This window comes from Symphalangus syndactylus, chromosome 16 (assembly GCF_028878055.3).
Source record: "Symphalangus syndactylus isolate Jambi chromosome 16, NHGRI_mSymSyn1-v2.1_pri, whole genome shotgun sequence".
Taxonomy (NCBI): domain Eukaryota; kingdom Metazoa; phylum Chordata; class Mammalia; order Primates; family Hylobatidae; genus Symphalangus; species Symphalangus syndactylus.
Window position 1 is genome coordinate 17,683,267 of NC_072438.2, and position 25,002 is coordinate 17,708,268.

A 25,002-nucleotide genomic window follows, 5' to 3' on the forward strand; every position below is an offset into this window, starting at 1 on the left:
AGGTCAGGGAAGACTTCCTGGAAGACACATCTATGCTGAAATGTGAGTTAAGTTTGCCAGACTAAAAAAATGGGAGGGCTCACTTTCTTTGAGTTTTCAGGAGGACAAACAAACAAACAAACAACAACAAAACCCAAAAACAGTAGGAGAGCACAAACAAGACTGAAGTACACATATGTGCCCTGAACACAAAAAACATCTTGAGCACCCTGCTTTTAAGCCTCCTGGCCATTCTGTCACTTCTGTTGGAAAATATGTCCCTCCTTGTCCATTTCTGTGAATTCCTTTTGTTATGGGTAAACTGTTCCCCCAGCACCCCAGAATGTGATTGTATTTGGAGATCAGGCTTGTAAGAAGGTAATTAAGTTAAAATGAGGCCATTAAGGTGGGCCCTAATACAACCTGACTGATGTTCTTATAAAGAGGAAATTTGGATACAAAGAGAGACACCAGAGATGTGAAAACACAGAGGAAAGACCATGCGAGGACACAGCAAGAAAGCAGCCACGTGCAAGCCAAGGAGAAACGTCTCAGAAGAAACCAAACCTGAAGACACTTTGATCTTGGACTTCTAACCTCCAGAACTGTGAGAAAATAATAAATTTCTGTTGTTTAAGCCCCCCAGTATTTTGTTTGCAGTCCTAGCAAACTAATACACCTTCTATTCCAGGCCCAACACTGCTCACTTTCAGAGTGAAACCTTATCACCCACATACACACATCTTGGGAGTGAAGGTTTCTCACAATACTCTGTGCATCCTCCACTCAACTTTCATTCATTCATTTAAGCAACAAACACCTAGTGACCACCACCGTATGCTAGACCCTGTTTTAAGGGCTGAGAACAGCTGACGTTTATTGAGTACTTACTAAGTGGCAGCCACTAGTCTAAGCGATTTTCATGCACCAACTCATGAAATACGACAAGGTTCCAGCGACGCAGGTGCCGCTATGACACCCGCTTTACAGATGCGGGGCTGAGGCACAAAGAGGCCACACCGTAATGAAACTGAGCTAGGCTGTGGGCTCTGTCGTCTTAAGCGCTACTCTCAACTACAGCGTGGAAGGAAACAGAAGCCGAGAGATGGGTAGCGCGGGGCGGAGGCGGGCCAGGCTGGCTTCCAGCGGGCAAAGCCTGGAGATGAGAGGGCGCGGGTGGGGTTTCCAGGCCGAGGGAGCTGCACCAGAGAGAAGGCCCAGCTCCCAGGCCCGGAACCTGGCCTTCTGGGTCTCAGTCCGCGTCCCCTGTGATGCCCGGCACAGAGCAGATGCTCGCTGACTCTCGCAGGAGCCGCCAATCCCCGGGGTATCCTTGAGTGCCCAGAGATGGGAAGGAGCGGTGGGTCCATGTCCTCCTGGGCCACCTTCGGGCGCCCGGCCTCCCTTCCCTTCCCTTCCGGGCCATTCCCACCCGCGCCAGCCCCGCACGCCTTCGCAAGGCCGGCCACCTTACCCTCGGAGGCCGCTCTCTGCCCCGCCGCCTACTCTTCACCTGCAGCAGCCACCCTCAAGGCGTCTCGCAGCGATCCGCCGGCTGCGGAACCATCCCGACAACGCCCCCTTGGCTTGCTGGAACCTCCCTCCTGCTTCCGTTGGCGTCACTTCCGCTGGGGGGGGGGGGTGGCCGCGGTGCGCAGGCGCGCTGGGTGGTTCGGAAGTGAATTCTGCATCGCGAAGCCTGAGAGGCGGGTAGCTACGGCGCTGGGCTGGCGGTGGCTAGTCCACGTGCTCCCAGCGGCCGGTTGAAACCGTTGGCGGGCGCTGGCTGAGAGGTGAGGGGCGGTGGCCCACAGGTCCGACCTAGGAGGCTGGGGCTCAGAGAGTGAGTAGGGGAGGGGCGGGATTTCCACCGTCAGTCCCTCTGGGTTACGCATGGAGGAAGGAGTTCCATTCAGATCTCATTCCTGCTCTGGGGAAGTGGCAGGAGTCCTGGACTTAGGGTGACCAACTCGTTTTAGTTTTAAAACTTAAAGTCCCGCGTACTGGGGACTCCCTTGGGCCTGGCCAAACCAGGACGGTTGGTCACCGCCCTACTGGGCTTCAGGCTTGCTGCATGTTGGAGACAGGGCTCTTCTCTGAGCCTTGGGAGATCAGTCCCTAAAGAGGAGGCCTTAGGATGTAGCGGTCCAGAGCACATACTTAGGACCAGAGTAACTACTGCGTGTGAATCTGGGTTGCCACTACCTGGATGTGGGATGACCTGGTGTAAGTTTTTTAACCTCTTTGCGCCTCAGTTTCCTCATCTGTCATAACATACAGAACCTAACTCGGAGGACTGTGATGAGGATTACATGAGTATAAATGTGTTAACCTCCTATGAGAGGGCTTGGGTGCTCCATAAATGTTAGGATTCTCTGCAGCACCTACCTCTGAGGAGAGAGGGAGGGGGATGAGGTGGGGCCTGTATTTGCAATCCTGATTTCTAGCAGAGAGGGCCCACTTGGGACTTATTCACACTGTGCCCCAGGCTCCCAGGGTCTAGCATAGTGCCTGACACATGGTAGTTACTCGAGTGAAGGGATGGTGTTTAAAACAGTGCTGGTGATGCCGTGGGTGGGGTAGGAGGCAGAGACATGGCTTCTGTGCCTCAGTTTGCTCATCTGTTTAGTGGAGATAGGTGCACCTACTTCCCAGGGCTTTTGCAAGGAACAAGGGAGAGATTCTCTCCTTCTGAATGTCACCCATTGTAACCCTTGTCAGCCTCACACACAAAGATTTAGGCAGGATGGTGGACGGAGCATGTTTGTCTGCCCTTCTCTTGCACCATAGCCATGGTTTCCCAGAATGCTACCCGTGGAAGGGGCTTGAGTCTTGTCAAGTTGGCCTGACTTCTTGTTTCACAGATGAGAGAACTTGAAGTTTAAAGAGGCAGTGGCATGCTCAGGGTCACAGTGTTCAGTGGGGGATGTCCTGGGGTTGCCAGCCAGGCCCCTCAGGTGGGCTGATTCAGTGGTAGTGGTGGTAATGATGTGTAGGTCAGTGTTTGTATGTGCATGCAAGAATATTTTAAGGATAGTCAAGGCCAAGTGCAGTGGCCCATGCCTGTCACCCAGCACTTTGGGAGGCCGAGGAGGGTAGATCACCTGAGGTGAAGAGTTCACAACCAGCCTGGCCAACATGGTGAAACTCCGTCTCTACTAAAAATACAAAAATTAGCCGGGCGTGGTGGCGTGTGCCTGTAATCCCAGCTACTGGGGAGGCTGAGGCCGGAGAATTGCTTTAACCTGGGAGGCAAAGGTTGCAGTGAGCCGAGATCGCGCCATTGTACTCCAGCCTGGGTGACAGAACGAGACTCTGTCTCAAAAAAGAAAAAAAGAAAAAAAATTTATAAGTAATACAAAAATATAGAGGGAGGAAGATTAAAAAAAATCATTCCAATCTCAGAACCAAACCTAAGGGCATGTTATCAGGGAACTTGGCAGAGTAGGCACCCATGGGGTGAGGAGCCAGAGAAGGTTGGAGTGAATTTATGAACATAAATGGGTGGGTTGATGGTCATATTTAAAGGAGCATGGGTTTAGGAGGGGGCTGGGTGTAATAGCATTGATGTGCAAATTGGTAGGTCACAGAGAAATCTTTCTACAATTGGGCAGGGATGAAGCTTTCATATCTGGTGTCTTATTTAACTTTCCACCCAATGCTTTGAGTTAGGTATTAGATCCATTTTACAGATAAACAGATTCTGGGAAGTTAAGGTGCCTTAAGGTCATTTAGTTTTTAATGACTTTTTTGACATTAGCAGATGTAGGCTCCAGCTCAGATCCTCTACCCCTGAGTCAGGGCCCTGTCCAACAAAAGCTGGCAACCATCTTGTTAAGAGAAGACTAACAAGTTGCCAGCCCCTTACTGACCACTGGCTGTTGCCCCTCAGCTAGCTTTGCTGTCCAGCCCCTGACAGCCTCTCCTGTGACATGGGTGGTCTCCTTGCCCACTGCACAGAGGTTTTATAATGAAGACTTAGGGTTCTAATATTTATACATGGAAAGTCATCTTGTACTTTAATTTTTTTTCTCTTTGGATGAGGACCTCAAGGTCCCAAGTGCTGAGTAACCACCAAGCAAACGGCTAGGACATGGCAGGTCAAGATGGAGGCAGGGTGGGAGCCTGGGCTTGCTGCCTGGTCTTTCAGGCCACCTCTGCCACTTACTGTGACTTCGGGCAGTTCACTTACCCTCCTGAGCCTTAGGTTTTCTCTCCAGATGCAGGTAGTATGGTCATAGCAGTCTTAGTGTGTTGGGTGCAGTTGTGTTCATAAATGGGACATGGCTTTGTAGAGAGCTAATGATCATGTGTTCTATGGTGTACACCCTGTCATCTTTTTTGTGGGTATGGCATGTGATGAGAGCTCAGTAAACTGACCATACAGACAGACGAAGACACAGCCAGGAGCACACGCAGAGGACCTGCGTGAGGGCCCCAGGTGTATCTGGGTGGATAGGATAGCATCAGCATTCAGGAAATGTCTGCCGAATTGAGTTAAAGTGACTGAGCAAGAACCGAAGTGTGCTCTCAGCCAGTCCAAGAACACTGCCTTGTGCCTGCGTTTCTCTTTTACCATGTGCATATGGCCAGGGGGAAAGCATGTAGAATCCGTCTGGCTGCACTGGGACTGGACATTGGGCAGAGGGAGTTGGGGAGCCAGGGAAGGAAAAGAGGACTCTATTTAGATCCAGCCCCATAAAAAAACTGCCATCTTTTTACACTTAGGGCTAAATGTTGAAATCTGTCACATCTGAGCCCGGCAGACTGGGTGTCCTCAAAATCTTAATGCAGTTTTAAGTTTTCATAATTTCAGAAGCATAAATGTTCCAAACTTGCCAAAACATCATTTAAAAGTTTAATTAAATTTTCTTCATGCTTATCTAGTCTTGTGGAATCTGAACAATACCGTTTTACTTTTTTGTTTTAGGCAATGTTTGCTGTCTTCCATCGGAGTGACTGAATTGCCACAGGACGGCTTTTTGTAAGTTTGTAGCATTTACACTTATGAATATTAAGCCTGCACTAAGACCTGGGACACCCTGTCTGCTGTGCAGTTAGGCTGACTTTGAAGCTTCTGATGGTTTTGAGCTTTTCTTTGAAGCACAAGCAAGTGTTTATGGCATAAATTACAGGTATTTTCGCCTGGGGCTAGGGTGGGTTTGAGGTGTAATCAGGGTGCTGGACTGTCCTCCAAGGTCTGAATAAGGGAGAGGTAAGCTCCTTACAGTCATTAGCTCATTAGCCAAGCAAGTGGACACAGAGCTGTTCCCATTTCAAGGCAAGTGTAAAAATCCGGAGGAAGGCAGGGAGAGACAGTTCTGACTTCCTGTGCAATCCACCCATTCGGCCTTAAACAAGTAAAGACCAAATGAAAATGATGTGAGAGTTATTTTTTAGCTGGACATGTAATCAGATTCTAATCACCTTCTGAATTGATATTTAATTACACTGTAGTGTGTAGCCGATCTCCAGAGAGATAGAATGTTTTGCACAGTTACTCTTGAGTATCTTTTTGTCAACATCACTGCTTTCACTGCTTCTTCCAGTCAATATATTTTGTTTCCAGCTTCCTTCCTAGGCCTTAAATTTCTGACCTGCTGGGACAGGAATCTCTCAATTGACTCTTAAGCCTTGTCAAAACCTTTCTTCCTCCCATCTCCCACTCCATCAAGAAATAGAATTGTCCTCAGCAACAGAGGTTGGCAAGCTCTAAGCCATATCTAAGTTTCAGAGACTGTTTTTTGTTGTTGTATCTTATTAGAAAAGTGCTTTAAAGTTTCTCAGCAGATAATTTGGCATATCACGGCTGCTTTCACCTTGTGCCTGTGATGACAATCTATTTCTTGGTGACTAATAAGTTATTCCTGCTCTTACACCAAAATGCACCTCCACGCTCTTTGAGGATGTGATGTTGGCTCTTGCTCCAGCCTTTGTTCTCCCTTGTCAGGCAGGATAGCTGCTCTTGTTGCCTGACAGGTTGATCATCCCTCTGCCTTTTTTAGAATGGTAAGCTTTGAGGGAGCTGGGTCGTGGGAAACGTGATTCCAGCTCCCAGGAGCCTGACAGTATCACATATCTTTACAGTAACCAGGTGAGAAGATGACAGTTGCTGCAGCACATCGAGGGTAGTCATGTTTTCCTTCCTGAGGATTTGATGCTAGGTTGTAGCTGACCACATGCTGTCCGCTTACTAACATACACTGATAGTGAGCTGAGGAGGGGCCTGGGACCGCGGAGTCAGGGGTCTTTGGTTTGTATGTAGCGTAGAAGCTGAGCTGGTGTCTGATAGTGTCCCACAGGGCAAGAGGCCTCCACAAGAGACCAGCTGGGCCTTTGTGAACCCTGGAGATGCAGCCAGGATGTACATTTCCATTCAAGGCTGAATGGACATGAATAACCCTGGTCGTTGTTTGGGTGTGGCCTCACCGGCAGTGATCCAAAACATGCTGGTGGAGGAGCAACGGTAATTTCATGCATGGGAATTCTCTGCAAACCAAGGGTAGATCATTTGTACTGAAAGCTTGTTGGATGAAGTCCTACCCTGAAGTAAGTTGCATCGGTTTACTTGACCCTCACCTTTATTTTCACAATGAGGAAGAAAGCTCTGAGTTAAACAGTTCTCAGTATTTTTGCTGTAAAACTTACAATGTAAAACAACAATGCTGTTTTAAAATCTAGTGATTAAAAATTATGTAAGTATGGAAAATTACTGACTTCTCTAATACTTCTAGATGAATTTGTGTTTTCCTGAGCACAGTAGCATTTCTGTGAAATTTTACAATGATGTTTATGTGCGTGTGCAGACATACTTCTTTTTTTTTTTTTTTTGACACAGAGTCTCGCTCTTTCGCCCAGGCTGGAGTGCAGTGGCGCAATCTCGGCTCACTGCAAGCTCCGCCTCCCGGGTTCACGCCATTCTCCTGCCTCAGCCTCTCCGAGTAGCTGGGACTACAGGCGCCCGCCACCACACCAGGCTAATTTTTTTTGTATTTTTAGTAGAGATGGGGTTTCACCGTGGTCTCGATCTCCTGACCTCGTGATCTGCCCACCTCGGCCTCCCAAAGTGCTGGGATTACAAGCGTGAGCCACCGCGCCCGGCTCAGACATACTTCTTGTTGGGGCAGTGCTCGGGACACCTGGGTTTGTGAACTCCGGTAATTCAGCACCCAGCAGTTGGGACACCTGGACGTGGTTCCATTTCTTTCTGACATGTCTGACAAGCTGCTACATGAAGGAGGCCCCAGTCCATTACAGCTGAGGCGCATGTCCTCATTTTAACCTTTGTAGATATATAGTAATATTGATATGAATGCTTTTAGTGCCATAGAAATTGTGCCCATAGAATTGCCTCTTCTTCACTTTCTAAACTTCACTCAGTTTTCCTCTTGCTGTGTTCTTAGTATATTTGAGGACCTGAAATAGTTTGTAGTGTACACCTAAATTGCAATGCCTTCTATAAGTTTCATATACACAGAGAGTTTAAGGTATTATGGAAAGTAAGATTTAACACCCTCAAAGCTCTTCATCTTGAGAGCCAATCTGCCAGGTTTAAATCCTGGTTCTGTTAAGCGTGCATCCTTGGGCAAGTTATATAATCTCTGTGTCTCGGTTACCTCATATAAATTCTGAACAATAATAGTCCTTCCCTCATAGGGTTACTGTGGGGATTGAATGAGTGAATACATGTAAAGCCTCTAGCATAGTGCCTGGCACATGTTAAGGACACAATAAATGTTAGCCATTCTCATTGTTAATGTTAGTTTTACTTATATGAATGGTGGAATTTTATGTAGATTGCTAATCAGCTTTGACTCTGTTTTTTCATGTGAAATTATGGTTAAAAAGTTAGCTGCATGAGCCATTTATTGAAATGAGAAGTTTCAGTTTATAATGATAATTGTCTTTTTTTCCTTAGGACAAGACTTAAAACCTGTCTTGAATAGAGAATATTTAGCCATTTACCTAAAAATGGTATTTTTTACATGCAATGCATGTGGTGAATCAGTGAAGAAAATACAAGTGGAAAAGCATGTCTCTGTTTGCAGAAACTGTGAATGCCTTTCTTGCATTGACTGCGGTAAAGATTTCTGGTAAGCTTCACAGAATTCATGTAGATCCATAGTAAATGCAGATCAGTTTTGGAAGCCTTGGCCCCACAAAGCTTGGAAAAATAGTGGCAAATTTGAAGAACGAAATTAAGACTAAAAACTGGTATGGTCCATTGATTAAAACTGGTGTGATTCTTTGAAATGTGCTTTACTAGGCTGGGCACAGTGGCTCAGGCCTGTAATCCCAGCACTTTGGGAGGCCAAGGTGGGCAGATCATGAGGTCAGGAGTTCAAGACCAGCCTGGCCAACATGGTGAAACCCTGTCTCTACTAAAAATACAAAAATTAGCCAGGCGTGGTGGTGGGTGCCTGTAATCCCAGCTACTCGGGAGGCTGAGGCAGGAGAATCACTTGAACCCGGGAGGCAGAGGTTGTGGTGAGCCGAGATTTCACCACTGCACTCCAGCCTGGGTGACAGAGCAAGTAACCCCATCTTGGGGAGGTCGGAAAATGTGCTTTACTAAACAATTTGCTTTTGAGGATGTGTTAAAGAGAAGACTAGGGAAAGGGGAGTTATGATGATTAGAGCGTTCAGTCAGTTGGTGACACTGGTAGCTGCTGCATTGCCACTGTTATCAGACCCAGGGAACTAACTGCATGGAAGATGGCTCCAGGGGTTTAGAGCCAGTTTCGTTAGACCATGGGTATCGTGTGTCCATCACAGTGGAGAGATGGACTTATGAACCAGGAAGTGAATTTATGAGCTCACAGTGGGGGAGATGGCTGGTAGCAGAGGAAACTATGTCCTCCCTAGAAAATCAGAGGTGCTGGTAGAAGTGAGGCTCTTCCTGGCCCCACGGGTGTGTCAGGAGACACTTCCACTGAGGAGGCCTCTGTGAATGTGAGGAGTTAGCGGGGAGGGACAGGACAGATCCTGCCTTAGACACCGTTTCTTCAGGTGGGTCATTTGCAGAGGGCTCCCCTCATGAATTTCATGTTGATTCCCCTTCAGCCTCAGAAGGTCCAGGCAAGAAGCTGGCTTCTGGCTGCATCTGCCCCAGTGTCCTCTGAGGCATTCAGATGGTACTGGCTAATACTCTCTTTTAATTCATTCTAGAGCAGTGATTTTTTGGAAACTGCTAACCTCCGTTCAGATGTAATCCTAGGAGGAAGCTTGATATATAAAGTAGGTTAAAATTGAGTTTTCATTAGGGGACTTTGTTCTGGGCCTTGTCCCCAACATTTCCCTGAAGAACCCCATAGAGCTTTACAAAGATTATATGAGAGAGAATTTAGTTTTCTTTTTTCCCGGGACGCTAAGGGATCCAGAACTGTTGGTAACCTCATGCTGCCATTTTATATCTGTTTTTGATTTATTCTACAACTAATTATTGACTGTCTATTAGACATTGAGATTTTTGTAATTTAAAAAAACTACTCTATTGCATAGAACTATTTTCTTGTTTATTCAGTATATATACACTTATGACTTAAAAAAAAATACTGCCTATCAATTTAGCTTAAGGTATTTATAAAAATGGGGGGAAAGTTTGGTGATGGGTTTCATATTGAAGACTTTGGAGGAAGGGGGATGTGGTTCTGACCAGGAAGCTGTAAACATAATAAGTGAAATAGATGGGGTGCTTGTGTGGTAGACACATGTGAAAATATACAGTATAGACCACAGAAGGTAGTGGCAGCATGCTGGTATTAGCACCTCCAACTTGGGTATCAGTCTAATAGCAGAACTTTTGATCACTTTAAAGGGGCGATGACTATAAAAACCACGTGAAATGCATAAGTGAAGATCAGAAATATGGTGGCAAAGGCTATGAAGGTAAAACCCACAAAGGCGACATTAAACAGCAGGCGTGGATTCAGGTAACGTCTTTCTAACTCATTGAGTAGCTTCCTCTGACAGCTCCCGCTTTCTTTGGAAGCCCAAGAGACTAAGAGTAAATATGTCATCCCTGCAGACAAGCCCTGGGAACCTCATGTCCTAGGACAGACAGGTTGAACTAAAACCTCTTGAAAAAGAATTCTTTGGCTGGGTGTGGTGGCTCACACCTGTAGTCCCAGCACTTTGGGAGGCCGAGGCAGGCAAGTCATGAGGTCAGGAGTTCAAGACCAGCCTAGCCAACGTGGTGAAACCCCATCTCTACTAAAAATACAGAAAATTAGCCGGGCATAATGGTGGGTGACTGTAATCCCAGCTACTCAGGAGGCTGAGACAGGAGAATTGCTTGAACCCAGGAGGCAGAGGTTGCAGTGAGCCGAGATTGCACCAGGTGACAGAGTGAGCCTCCATCTCAAAAAAAAAAAAAAAAAAGAAAAGAAAAGAAGGAAAGTTCTTTATTCTTCTAGCTGTTAAAACAGTTGTGGTGCATTATACCTTTAATCCATGTGTTTTGTTAATTTCTTGAAAAAAAATTTTAGAATTCTCATTAGCTTTCCCTTGGCTATAAAACTAAGTGGAAGCTTCTAATCTCTCCTTGCTTCTAGTGATAATGCAGCTTTTATAACTCAAGCCATGTTAATCTGTCATGTCTGCCAGTCATTAGAATTAGGCAAAATAAAGATCTTTCATCAATGTAGAGAATTTTCTACTTAACTAAAATAGCATGAAAACATGCACAATAGAAATGGTAGAAGCATTGGCTCCCTAATTCACTGGGAAGTACAACTCTCAGAATGCTGCTGATCATTTACAGAATAGGTAGCAGGAGGAAGGATTCAGAAAGGAAGGTGGGATAATGAAAAGACAGATGTCATCTATTGAAAATTCTGTGTTTTTCTAAAAACCAGTAAAAAGTAATCGCTCCATTTGATAATAGAGTTGAAAAATGAATTTTTCAGACATTAACTAGCTTACTGAATGAGGATACTACTGGGAGGGTATTTCTGTTCACAAAGGACTTACAAGAGCAGATTAAGAAGCTAATGAAATCCTGTTTGTGCTGGTAACCAGCAGCCACACTTTTGGGCACTCTCTGCAATTCTCTAAAAACCAGATGACATTCCTAGACCCTAAGGTTGAGGTGCATGGGTCTGTGAGTTCCGTCTGTGCTGTTGTCACACCAATGAAATCCTCTGAAGCAGGGGTCAGCAAACTACAGAAACTTATTACAGCCTTGTAATAAGTTTTGAAATCAGAAAATATGAGATCTGCATTTTTCTTCTTCTTTTCAAGATTGTTTTGGCTATTTGGTATCTTTTGAGATTCCATGTGAGTTTTCAGATGGATTTTTCTGTTTCTGCAAAAACGTATATATACACACACATTGGATTTTGATAGGAATTGTATTGAATCTGTAGATTGCTTGGGTAGTATTAACATCTTAACAACTTTAAGTCTCCCAGTCCATGAGTACGGAATGTTTTTCATTTATTTGTGTCTGCTTCAGCAGTAATTTTTGGTTTTCAGTAAACAAGTCTTTTGCCTCTTCAGTTAAGTTTATTCCTGATTATTCTTTTTGATGCTGTTGAAAATGAAATTGTTTTCTTAATTTCTCTTTCTGGTTGTTTCTTGTTATTATGTAAAATGCAACTTGATTTTTCAACGTGGATTTTGTATCCTGCAACTTTGCTGGATTTGTTTATTAGTTCTAACAATTTTTGTGTGGACTCTTTAGGGCTTTTGACATATAAGACCACATCATCTGTGAACAGAGATAATTTTACTTCATCCTTTGCAATTAGGATGCCTTTTATTTTGTTTTCTTGCCTAACTGCTCTGGCTAGGACTCCAGTACTACGTTAATAGAAGTTAATCTATATATTTTTAAGCATAGACATAAATACAGAATCTGGGCTTAAAACGTGAACCCTTTAGCCATAGCAAGGACTTTTTCAATTGGCTTTCATGAAACTCATGTTGGTTGTTTATTGTTTTTCTTTTTTCTTCCTTTTTTGTAGAAAATTAGTGAATTAATAAAGAGACCCAATGTCAGCCCCAAAGTAAGAGAACTGTTAGAGCAAATTAGTGCTTTCGACAACGTTCCCAGGAAAAAGGCGAAATTTCAGGTATGAATTGACTTTCTTGAATGGAGGGGGCTGTGTGGCCCATCAGTGACTGAGCTTGTGTGTACCTGTCTAAGTGGAATCAATAGTTCTTTTTCTTTTTGTTTCTTACAGAATTGGATGAAGAACAGTTTAAAAGTTCATAATGAATTCATTCTGGACCAGGTGTGGAATATCTTTTCTGAAGCTTCCAACAGTGTAAGTCAGATCTGATTTTAGATTTGCAGTGTGGCAAAAATAATTGGTAATAATGAAATGGGAATTTCTTATTTTTGGAAGTCAAGGCAGCCTTCTTTTTTATTTTTATTTTTTTGAGACAGAGTCTCACTCTGTTGCCCAGGCTGCAGTGCAGTGGCGTGATCGTGGCTCACTGCAACCTCCGCCTCCGGGTTCAAGCAATTCTCGTGTCTCAGCCTCCCAAGTAGCTGGGACTATAGGCATGAGCCATCATGCCCAGCTAATTTTTTGCATTTTTCTTTTTTTAGCAGAGACAGAGTTTCACTGTTTTAAGCAGGCTGGTCTCGAACTCTTGACCTCAGGTGACCTGCCTCCCTTGGCCTCCCAAAGTGCTGGAATTACAGGCATGAGCCACCGCACCTGGCCCAGCCTTCTTTTTTAGAGAACCTCTTATTAGTGCCTTCATTTATGGAAAGGAAGAAACTGAATGCACTGCAGAGACTTTCTTATTGTGAAGAGCAAGGTGTTTTGTCCCAGTGTTTGATACTGGTGCCAGCGCATCATGTAATGATTTGCTTAGTAATCAGGCAGGGAGATAGATACATGGGAAAGAACAGGAGCTTTGGATTTCTGACAGACCTGGTTCAAATCCCTGCTGTGCAGTTTGCCTGACGTTTGATCTTAGGCACATTATTTAGCCTCTGAGCCTCAGTTTCCTTATCTAAAAAAAATGTGGATAGTAATATTCATTCATTTATTTAATACTTAACTGAGTGCCTGATCTGTGCCAGGCCCTGAACAAAAAAATCTAAAGTATCCCAGGTGGTGGTGCATGAGGAAAAATAAAACAGGGTGAGGACGTAGTGACGAGGTATTTCTGTGTATAAGGGGTGAGGGGATCACAGCGGCCTCTGAAGGTTGCAGTTAAGGTAGATGAGCAGTCTGCTTGAAGCGCCTTCCTTCTGGTAGAAGGAGAGTTCCCTTCGAGTAATTAAATCAGCCACCTGTTAGTCAAAATGGTTTAATAGAGACCCTGAATGTGGACTATATTGTAGAAAATCTTGGTTTGGTATCTTTTAGCCACATTGTTGATTACATTGTTTATTTTTGTGTAAATATCAGTTTCAAAAAACAGTGGGGTCAGAACCCCGCTGGTCTGTCATTCTTGTCAAATTATCGGGAGTTGATTCACTTGTAGAGAGAATACTTTTGGCAGCAAGTGGGCACCAAAATGAAAATTTATCTTGGTAGTGCACCTAGCGTTTGTCTCTTTCAGAATATACAAATTGGCCCTCTGAAACTGTATAACCGATCATTAGATTGGCCTTTATGTGGCACCTATTTTTTAAGGTTATTTCTGTTTTAACTAAGAATCAAAGATTTGAAATTGCTTCAACTGCAGGGTTTTAGAAAGTTTTTTCCAGTTTCCCTTTTGAAGTATGAACATATTAAATATTAAATAAAGTAAGGAGTAAACAGCCCCTGGTAAACCCTGAGCTCTGCAAAACGCAACTTATCATCCCTTACCTCTGCCTTTGCACCGCGGCCCTCCCAGCATACCCCGTGTTTGTAGTGCAGAGCAGAGGGTCCTGAGGCCTTGTCCTCCGTACCTTGGTTGTTTATCCTCCTGTAACTCTGCCAGATGTCAGGTCAGATGCTTTTCTGTCCTCTACCCCATCAGAGTTCACGTGATCACTGTGGATGCAACTGTAATTAAGCCAAGGTCCTGGCTGCTTGGAGCTATGTTCTAGTGGGGGAGATAGACACCACATACGGGTCCATGGTGTAATGTCAGGTCCTGATCAGCACTGGGAAGAAGCCAGAGGCATTGGGAGGCCAGAACTGAAGGAGGTGCTCGGTTAGGAAAGAGTCAGGGCATCACAGAGGAGACCACATTTGAGGAGAGTGTGTAATGAGGTAAAAAAGATGGAGAAGAATTGGTTCACCTATTTATTGAGCAGCTGCCAGATGGGTAAATGTGTGCCTCCCTCCCTCTCTCCCGGTGGCTGAGGAGTTGGTTTAGACAAAGAGGCAAGGCACTAGCTGAAAATCTGGTCTGGATTGTGTAGAAGGGAGGCTAGGGTCTCAGGCTCTCAGTGGTTAAAATAATATTTTATGGCGGGCACGGTGGCTCATGCCTATAATCCCAGCACTTCGGGAGGCTGAGGCAGGCAGATCAGTTGAGGTCAGGAGTTCAAGACCAGCCTGACCAACTTGGTGAAATCCTGTCTTTACAAAAAATACAAAAATTAGCTGGGTGTGATGGCAGGCGCCTGTAATCCCAGCTACTCGGGAGGCTGAGGCACAAGAATCATTTGAACCTGGGAGGCGGAGGTTGCAGTGAGCTGATATTGTGCCACTGCATTCCAGCCTGGGTGATAGAGCGAGACTCAGTCTCAAAAAATAATAATAATAATAATAATATTTTACTAGAAGATGTCGACGGAATTGTAGGACAGATGTGAAATTTCTTTGTCCCCTTCTTCCTAAGTCTATCTCTGAAATCATCCTCTGCTCTTTACCCCATGAGCCTTAACAACTTGATGCTGCTAAACCACTGCTACTGAGAAAACTTCAGTTGTTAGATCAGTATCCATTTTCTTTTTTTCTTTTCTTTTGAGACAGAGTCTCACTTTATCACCCAAGCTGGAGTACAGTGGCATGATCTCGGCTCACAGCAACCTCTGCCTCCTGGGTTCAAGCGATTCTCCTGTCCCAGCCCCCCGAGTAGCTAGGATTACAGGTGCTCGCCACCACGCCCGGCTAATTGTTGTATTTTTAGTAGAGACAGGGTTTCACCATGTTGGCCAGGCTGGTCTCAAACTCCTGACCTCAGGTGATCTCCCTACCTCGGCCTCCCAAAGTGCTGGGATTACAAGCATGAGCCACCATGCCCGGCCTACAGTATCTGTTTTCTTTTTTTTTTTTTTGAGACAGAGTTTCATTATTGTCACCCAGGCTGGAGTGCAATGTTGTGATCTTGGCTCACTGCAACCTCCGCCTTCCGGGTTCAGGTGATTCTCCTGCCTCAGCCTCCCCAGTATCCATTTTCTAATGCTGCTCTTATAGCCAAGGATCGAGCCTTAAGGTCTGAGTCCTGAGTCCTGAGTCCTTGCACTGTAGTGAAAGCTTGTTCTTTTTTATTTGGTCCAGTTTTGAGGACATAGTCCTTGCTACCCCACAATCTCCTAAAGGAGGAAGACTCTAGGTAACTTACCCTGTTTGGCTAGACTAACAGAGATGGAATTTGAACCCCTGTGCCTGCAGGTGCATCAGCTCAGTGGTTTCTCACACCTGGAAGCAGCCACTGGCCACTCCCTTTCTCTCCAGAGGCATCAGGGAACATGGAGCAGTTCAATAAATTGCTCCAGGTCATCTCTTGAGAAAGGAGCTCAGGGAATTGAAGAAGGAATAGGACTGAACTTGCTGATGTCATTGTTTAAAGTAGGCTCTATGTGCTGATTTTAATAAGGTAATGCAAGGCCAGGTGCTGTGGCACACACCTGTAATCCCACCACTTTGGGAGGCCAGGTCGGGCGGATCACCTGAGGTTGGGAGTTCAAGACAAGCCTGGCCAACGTAGTGAAACCCCGTCTCTACTAAAAATACAAAAATTAGCCAGGTGTGGTGGCGCATGCCTGTAATCGCAGCTACTCAGAAGGCTGAGACAGGAGAATCACTTGAATCTGGGAGGTGGAGGTTGCAGTGAGCTGAGATTGCACCACTGTACTCCAGCCTGGGCGACAGAGTGAGACTCTTGTCTCAAAAATATACATAAATAAGGTAATGCATTTAACAGGGGTAACCATTAGAGAGACACCTCCATACGTAAAGAATGGTGACCCCATCTCTACAGAAAATAGAAAAATTTTCCGGTTATGGTAGCTTGCGCCTGTGGTCCCAGCTACTTGGGAGTCTGAGGCAGGAGTGTTGCTTGAGTCTGGGCGTCAGAGGTTGCAGTGAGCTGAGATTGTGTCACTACATTTCAGCCTGTGCAACAGAACAGAGCAAGACCCCTGTCTCCATTAAAAAAAAAAAAAAAAAAAAAGAATGATGAGAATGGTGACCATTCTTCTAATGGTAACTTCCCAGTCTGAATAATGATGATAATAACAGTACCATTTTCTAAGGCTGATAATTTACAAAACTCTTCAAACACAATGGGCTGGTTTATTGGGCATCACTATGCTAATAGGCACATGATGGATCTTTCCTCGTCTCATCCGTCCGTGTGTAAGGTAGGTATTACTACCTTTCATTTTACAGATAAGGAAATAGGCTTGAAACAGATAAATAACTTGCCCTTAGTCACCTGACTAGGAATTAACAGAACTGGAACTTGAACCCAGGTCTGCAGACACATAACATCCAGTGGTTTCTACCACCCCTAAGTACTCTTCTCTTATCTAAAACGTGAATAGTGAGCCGAAATGAAAGGTCTTATTTTCAGCGACATAAGGATTCTTCACTTTTCCAGTGGAATGAAAATGATGTCTGTTCCGTGCAGACAGAGGGGTGTGGACTGGGGGAAGTGGTTTCCCATTTTGTATATTTACTGCTCCATTTTAGCTGTTGGTGGGGGTCACAGTTATAAAACGGTAAGGGATTTTACCAATCATTTTTCTTGAACAGTTTATGTAGTAGGCCCAGGCAATAACGTGACAACTCTATTTACACATTTAAAATGAATATGTGTTTCTTGCTTTTGCTTAATGATAAGGAACCAGTCAATAAGGAACAGGATCAACAGCCACTCCACCCAATGGCAAATCCACATGCAGAAATCTCCACCAAGGTTCCAGCCTCCAAAGTGAAAGATGCCGTGCAACAGCAAGGGGAGGTGAAGAAGCATAAAAGAGAAAGAAAGGAAGAACGGCAGAAGAAAAGGAAAAGAGAAAAGAAAGAACTAAAATTAGAAAACCACCAGGAAAACTCAAGGAATCAGAAGCCTAAGAAGCGCAAAAAGGGACAGGAGGCTGACCTTGAGGCTGGTGGGGAGGAAGTCCCCGAGGCCAATGGCTCTGCAAGGAAGAGGAGCAAGAAGAAAAAGCAGCGCAAGGACAGCGTCAGCGAGGAAGAGGCACATGTGGGTGCAGGGAAGAGGAAGCGGAGGCAATCGGAAGGTAAGTGGCTAGCTCACGCTCTAGGATTCGTCTAAAAACCGGGAAAGCTGTGAATGTGGGATATTTAAGCCTGTTAGACCTACTTTTGTGTGCGTGTGTGTGTGTGTGTGTGTGGTTTGGTTTTGTTTTTTTTTTTGAGATGGAGTCTCGCTGTGTCACCCAGACTGGAGTGCAGTGGCATGATCTCGGCTCACTGCAACCTCCACCTTCCAGGTTCAAGCGATTCTTCTGTCTCAGCTTCCTGAGTAGCTGAGACTACAGGCGTGTGTCACCAGGCCCAGCTAATTTTTGTATTTTTAGTAGAGTTGGGGTTTCGCCACGTTAGCCTCACTGGTCTCGAACTCATGATCTCTGGTGATCCACCCCCCTCAGCCTCCCAAAGTGCTGGGATTACAGGCATGAGCTACCACACCCAGCTAGACCTTGTGTTTTGAACCAAGTAAGGGAATGAGCATAAGCTTTGTGGCCAGGCAGAGCTGGGCCCTGCCCAGGCAAATGACCTCACTTCTCAACTCCCTTCGTCCCATCTCCAGCATGGAGGAGGATAAAACCCTCCTGGGGTTTTATAAACTGGGGCTGGGAAGCCTGGAGAAGAAATGAGATGATATGTGGAGTGTGCCTAGCTTGCATAAGATCTCATTAAATGGTAGCTGCTAGCATAAATGCAAAATCTTCTTTAAAAAAAAAATATTTCCAAATACTTAGTTGAAACAGATTCTAAGAAGAAAAAGATGAAGCTCCCAGAGCATCCTGAGGGCAGAGAACCAGAAGACCATGAGGCTCCTGCAAAAGGTATATATCACTGCTGTCATTCGAAGAGCACAGCTGGGCATAGGGGCTCTTGCTGATAGTCCCAGCTACTTGAGAGGCAGGGGCAGGAGGGTCACTTGAGCCCAGGAGTTTGAGGCTGTAGTGAGCCACGGTGTACTACTTTCAAAAAGAGAGAGAGAGAAAAGAAAAGAAAGAAATACACGGTCCCTTGTAGGCTGGGAGAGGGGCCGAGAGATGCCCCCTTCTGGGGAAGGAAGGTGTAACCTGGGCACTTCTGGTAGAGTCTTACCCTCCAGAGGCATGTATAAGAATTTGAAAGTAAAATCAGTTCTCTAGGGTGTGTGAGTCGGTTTTACAGTACCTCTCACCCACTGTCTTTAAGGAGAAAAGTAAAGCAGTCTGGTTTGGAAATGTGTGTTATCTTTGAAATTTAAATAAGCCCAATATAGCTTTCTGAGACCCTATTCCCTTTCGCTCCTCCCCAACTCTCTTGCCCCTGCCTTTCATTGTTCTCTTAGAAGTCCCCTGAGCTGTGCCCCTGCCCATCTCTGGGCCTGTTTCTGGGGTCTCCTTGCTTGTATCCTCAACCTCAGAATCCAGTCCCTGGCCTTCACGGGCCCTCTGAAATGCTGCCTCTTACACAAAGCTTCTCTCCTGCTTCTTCAGGCCTGAAGCACTCACACCTGTCAGGAGGTGGCAAGTCATCATCTTTCTGCCACCTCCCCCAACCCCCAGGATCTTGCAGTTCAGAATAGGTCCAGTGACTCAAATGGGCCTGCAGCTTTATTAGCAGAGTTCAGTGACTGCCAGCATTGGGTTAGATCTCTAAGCTTAAAACCCCCTTCTCAACTTTGTAAACAGTAGTGCCCCCATATCTGTGGAATGGAAAATTCCAGAAATAAACAATTGTTAAGTTTTCCATTGCGTGGTGTTCTGAGCAGCATGGCGAGATCTCTTGCTGTCCTGCTCTGTGCCTTCTTCACCACAAGAAGGGTGAGGAATAGTAAGGTATTTAGAGAGACAGAGAGAGACCACATTCACATAACTTTTATTATAGTATATTGTAAAATTGTTCTATTTTATTATTAGTCATTGTTAATCTTTTACTGTGCCTAATTTATAAGTGGAGCATTGTTATAGGCATGCATGAATATTTAGGAAAAGACAGCATATATAGGGTTCAGTACCATCATGATTTCAGGCATCCACTGGGGGTCTGGGAACTGTCCCCTGCAGATCAAGGGGGACAACTGGAATGGTTATTTTTGTTGTTGTTGTCACATTTTTTGTTTTGAGATCCTTGTAGACTCACATGCAGTTGTAAGAAATAATGAAGACTCGGGCATCCTTAGGTATCCGTGTACCCTTTACCTTGTTGCCACCCAGGATAACACTTTACACAACTGTAGTACAGCATCTCAGCTGGGATGTTGACACTGATACGCTTCCATTTCCATTGCCATCGCGCAAAGCTGCCTCCTGCTGCCCTCTTGTAGCCACAGCCACTTCCCTGTCACCCCCACCCTCTCCTTAGCCTCTGGCAATCACTAATCTGTTCTTCATTTCTGTAATCTCACAATGTTCTATGAATGGAATCATACAGTATGTAACCTTTTGAGATTGACTCTTCACTCAGCATTTTTCTCTGGAGATTCACCCAGGTTGCTGAACTGATCAGTATTCATTTTATTGGTGAGGAGTATCCCATGCTATGCATGCATCACAGTTCTTTCATCATTCACCTGTTGAGGGACACCTGGGTGGTTTCTAATCTCTGGTTATTAATGAATAAAGCTGCTGTAAACATTGATGTGCAGGTTTCTGTGTGAACTAAGTCGGTTTTTCTGAAGTGAATGTTCAATCCTGTGTCATACAGTAGTTGCATATTCTTTTTAAAAAACCGCCAGCTCAATAACTAATGCTGGTGAGGATGTGGAGAAAAAGCAACTCTGGTGCACTGTTGGTGGGAATGTAAATTAGTACAACCACTATGGAGAACTGCTTGGAGGTTCCTCAGAAACCTAAAAATAGAGCTCCCGTATGATCCAGCAGTCTCACTGTTTGGGTGTATATTCAGAAGAAAGGAAATCCCTGTGTTGAAGAGATACCTGCACTCCCGTGTTTGTTGCAGCACTATTTACAATAACCAAGATTGGAGCAACCTATGTGTCCAGCAGCAGATGAGTGGGTAAAGAAAATGTGGTGCATGTACACAACGGAGTACTATGCAGCCGTAAAAAGAATGAGATCCTGTCGTTTGCAGCAACCTGGATGGAACTGGAAGTCATTATGCTAAGTGCAATAAGCCAAGCACAGGAAGACAAGCATAGCATGTTTTCACTTATTTGTGGGATCTAAAAATCAAAACTGTTGCCAACTCATGGAGATAGAGAGTAAAAGTATGGTTACCAGAGACTGGAAAGGGTGGTGGGAGGCTGTGGGAGAGGTGGGGATGGTTAATGGGTATCAAGAAAATAGAAAGAATGAATAAGACCTAGTATTTGATAGCACAACAGGGTGGCTCTAGTCAATAATAATTTAATTGTACATTTTAAAATAACTAAAGAGTATAATTGGATTGTTTGTAACACAAAAGGATAAATGCTTGAGATAATGGATACCCCATTTACTCTGATATATTATATATTGCATGTCTGTATGAAAATATCTCATGTACCCTATATACACCTACTATGTACCCACAAAAATTTAAAAAGGAAAAAACTGCCAGCTGTTTCAGGAGTGGCTGTACACATTTTATATTCCCAGTAGCAGTGTAAGGGATCCAGTTTCTCTACATCACGGTCAATATTAGGCGTTGCCACTGTTTTGTATTTTTGCCATTCTGATAGATGTGTGGTAACAGCTCATTGTGGTTTGAATTTGTGTATCCCTAATGGCTAATGTTGTTGAACATCTTTTTCTGTGCATATTTGCTATCTGTATATCTTTTTGTTGAAATATCTGCTCTCTTTTTTAAATTTTTTTCCCCTATTTTCTAATTTGAGTTGTTTGGGGTTTTTTTGGTTGTGGTTGTTTTTGTGGGGTTTTTTTTTTTTTAACTGTTGAGATTTGAGTTTTTTTATTCTAAATATTACTCCTTTGTGGGACATATGGTTTGTGAATTTTTTTCAGTCTGTCGCTTGTTTTTTCATAACAGAGTCTTTTTTAGGGCAAATGGTGTTTATTTTGATAAAGTTCAATTTATCAATTTATCTTATGGATTGTGCTAACAACTCTTTACCAAGCCCTGGAGCCTAAAGATTTTTTTGTTTTCTAAATTATCCTATTGGGTAACTTTTTTTTTTTTTTTTTTTTTTTTTTTGAGACGGAGTCTCGCTCTGTCTCCCAGGTTGGAGTGCAGTGGCGCAATCTCGGCTCACTACAAGCTCCACCTCCCGGGTTCACGCCATTCTCCTGCCTCGGCCTCCCGAGTAGCTGGGACTACAGACGCCCGCCACCACGCCCGGCTAATTTTTTTTTTTTGTATTTTTAGTAGAGACGGGGTTTCACCGTAGTCTCGATCTCCTGACCTCGTGATCCGCCCGCCTCGGCCTCCCAAAGTGCTGGGATTACAAGTGTGAGCCACCGCGCCCGGCCTGGGTAACTTTTTTTATTTTTTTATTTTTTGAGACAGGGTCTCACTGTTGCCCAGGGTGGAGTGTATTGGTGTGATCACGGCTCACTGCAGCCTCAACTTCCTGAGCTCAAGCAATCTTCCTGAGTAGTTAGGACTACAGGTACACACCACCACACCCAGCGAATTTTTAAATTTTTGTGAGGACGCAGGTCTTGCAATGTTGCCCGGGCTGGTCTTGAACTCCTGGGCTCAAGCAATCCTTCTGCCTCAGCCTCCTAAAGTGCCTGGATTACAAGCATGAGCCACCATGCCCAGCTCAACTTAATGTTTTATTATACATGTACATTATGAAATAGTCACTACAATGAAGCTAATTATCACATTTATCACCTCACATAGTTTACCTGTGTGTGGTTTACCTGTGTGTGTGTGTGTGTGTGTATGTGTGTGTTGAGAACACTTAAGATATATCCTCTCAGCAAATTTCAGGTCTATGTTAAATGCCTCCTAGTCTTACAGTTTATATTGAAGTCCATGATCCATTTTGAGTTAGTTGTTTTTGTAAGGTGTAAGATCCGGTTTACACTTTCTGTTTTACCTGTCTTTCTCTCAAACGACTTTGGTGGTTGTAGAGGGGCATGGCCTTGTTGCTGTCAGGTGGGGGCGGAAGTCCAGGCTCTCCACTCAGCCTCCATCAGCACCTGAGGATGGCCACTTCTTGCTCCTGCTGGGCGGGGCTCCTGGTGCAGGCTCTGCTGACATCACAGCAGGGGCAGCCTCATGACTGGCCTGCGTGGATGAGAACCCTGAATTCCTGCTTGGCCTTCTGCGACACCGTCCCTCATTACAGCTTTGTGAGGGTAGAGAGCTCAGGCTCCCCCCTTGGCTTTTGCTGGTGCGGGTGGGGGTGGAGCCACCGTTTTTTCTGTGATGTGTGGCTGCAGTAGGGTGGTTATTGTACAAAAGTTTTCTGTCTTGCTAGGCTGCCCTTTCCTGGTCCTTTGCCGAGACAGCGGGCTTCTGTTGGGACTGTTTTGTCTGTGCTGTTGGTATTCAGGTTGCTGGCTTCTTCAGCTCCAGATCTGGGGTACAGGCGGCAAGATGCTCACCCCGTGTTGCTCTGCAGTTCCCGAGGTCTCAGCTGGTCTCTACCTTTCAGAGTCTTCTTATGTTTCTTGCATATGTAGTTTCAGGGTTCTCAGTTGTAGTGGGCAGGAGGAATGGGGAAAGTGTGTCCACTCCATCTTCCCAGAAGCAGAAGTCCCCTAGATGAGTATTTTTAGTCCCTCTGTAATAGTTTGTGGTTGTCCTCTCTCTCATTCCAGGTCAAGCTGCTTTTGCTCATCTTTGTCCTCGCTACTGTGCCCCGTTATCTTAGTGGATGCTTAGGAAATCTGTGTTGAGTTCGTTAAATACAACTCTAGGAGCTTATCGTGCCGATGGCACGTGGGCACCTGCTCACTCTACGAGCCAGTCCTTTGAAGGGTAGTGAGTACTTCTAGGACACTGGAATTGAACAGATGGTTAGTGCTATGGAGTCCTGTTCATTGGTTAGCTCATTTCCTGGGAAGCAAATAGGTGTTGCAGAAGTTGTTTCTTTACCCTTCTCGTAGCACAACAAAACGAAATGTCTTAAATATTATTATTTATATTGTAGGTAAATTCAACTGGAAGGGGACTATTAAAGCAATTCTGAAACAGGCCCCAGACAATGAAATAACAATCAAAAAGCTAAGGAAAAAGGTATGGCATATGAACAAACCCACGTGTCTAACAGCTGGGGAGAACTGATTTTTAAATTGTTTTTTTTCTTTTTTCACCTAAAATACTGAAAATCTGTGTGTGTGTGTGTGTCAGTGATTTTTCAAGCTGCTCCAAAGCCCCTCATACAGCCTCAGCCAGGGTGGTGCCTAGATTTGGGGCTTGTTTACAAGACTTTGAAGAGAGGCTCCATTTATTTAATTTTTATCGTTTGGAAATTATTGTTCTAGATGTTTGCTCTCTTTTGCCTATCCTAGAGCAGTGGTTTCTTCTCCTTTATTTCACTTTGTATCTCAGGATGACTCATACATGGTCAAGCCCCCGCACGTGGCTGCTGCCTGGGTTTTCCAAGCAGAGCACACCGGTGTCACTTGCTCCTGGGTTTCTTTTATTTTTTCTGTTGTTCTATTTCTGGGTTAAAGACAGAACATTTTAAGATAATTTTCCAGGTCAAATACACTCATTTGATGTTTTTCTTTGTGAAGGTTTTAGCTCAGTACTACACAGTGACAGATGAGCATCACAGATCCGAAGAGGAACTCCTGGTCATCTTTAACAAGAAAATCAGCAAGAACCCTACCTTTAAGTTATTAAAGGACAAAGTCAAGCTTGTGAAATGAACATTTCTGTATTTAAAAATTGAATCCATTCTGCTGACTTAAGTTATTAAAGGACAAAGTCAAGCTTGTGAAATGAACATTTCTGTATTTAAAAATTGAATCCATTCTGCTGACTACTTCTTTCACTGCTGTTTGTAAAATGTGTAATGAATTCTAACAACTCAAATTTTGCTTTTTGAAACTGTATTTTTAAGTTAAGAAAAAATATATTTTTGGTATAACTTTTATGAGAAAAAATATATTCTTGTCCAAACTTCTAAATTTGTTGTGGCAAAAATTATTGAACTTTACAAAATAGTTTTGTGTGAAAATTTTTTTCAATGTAGTACAGCAACAAGTAAAAAAGTAATTCCTCTTTTGATCAGACTAAAAAGTACTCATTTTAAACACATCATTTCTACACTTTGTTGTTGTTGTTTGAGAAAGGGTCTCTGTCACCCAGCCTGGAGTGCAGAGGCACAATCTCAGCTCACTGCAACCTCTGCCTCCCAGGTTCAAGCAATTCTCCTGCCTCAGCCTCCTGAGTAGCTGAGATTACAGGCACCCGCCACCACACCTGGCTAATTTTTATATTTTTAGTAGAGCCAGGGTTTCACCATGTTGGCCAGGCTAGTCCCAAACTGACCTCAAGTGATCTGCCCGCCTCGGCCACCCAAAGTTCTGGGATTACAGGCATGAGCCACTGTGCCCAGCTATTTCTACACATTTTTGATTAGAGATGTTTTGTGCGTTTGTTTTTTGTGTTGTTAGAATGTGTATGTGAGCTGCGGGAATGGTGATGACAAGAGTCTTGTATGTGTTAATCCTTCTGTAGCCAGAAGTTTGGTGCTGTAGAGGAGGCTTCTCTGTAACAGGTTCACCCATCCACACTGGCCCCATCTACCTTCAGCCAAAGAGACGAGTTTGTCAGTGGCTGGATT

At 44.5% G+C, this 25,002-nt stretch overlaps 2 protein-coding genes across 7 annotated transcripts in view; one reads left to right on the top strand and one right to left on the bottom strand.

The window, feature by feature from the left end:
• Positions 1-1,609, bottom strand: part of ZBTB49 (zinc finger and BTB domain containing 49) — a 30,322-nt gene extending 28,713 nt beyond the window's left edge. For 2 of the 3 annotated variants that reach the window (XM_063619383.1, XM_055246320.2), the window contains exon 1: positions 1,454-1,585. The gene's annotated coding sequence lies outside the window, so the exon portion shown is untranslated. Of the gene's footprint in view, positions 1-1,453 lie in introns of all 3 variants that reach the window. The other variant, XM_055246319.2, reaches the window with a different exon arrangement.
• LYAR (Ly1 antibody reactive) lies at positions 1,598-24,343 on the top strand. 4 transcript variants are annotated; one of them, XM_055246322.2, is made up of 10 exons: positions 1,598-1,772; positions 4,910-4,963; positions 7,898-8,072; positions 9,797-9,911; positions 11,946-12,053; positions 12,165-12,248; positions 16,948-17,350; positions 18,056-18,142; positions 23,359-23,444; positions 23,948-24,343. In XM_055246322.2, exons 3-10 carry the CDS (start codon positions 7,951-7,953, stop codon positions 24,080-24,082), a joined length of 1,140 nt encoding a protein of 379 aa, XP_055102297.1. In that variant the 5' UTR covers positions 1,598-1,772; positions 4,910-4,963; positions 7,898-7,950; the 3' UTR covers positions 24,083-24,343. The 4 variants fall into 4 exon arrangements, with proteins under 4 accessions (XP_055102297.1, XP_055102298.1, XP_063475454.1 ...); XM_055246323.2 differs by having other exon boundaries at positions 1,601-1,822; XM_055246324.2 differs by having other exon boundaries at positions 1,647-2,205.
• The last annotated feature ends 659 nt before the right edge of the window (positions 24,344-25,002 follow it).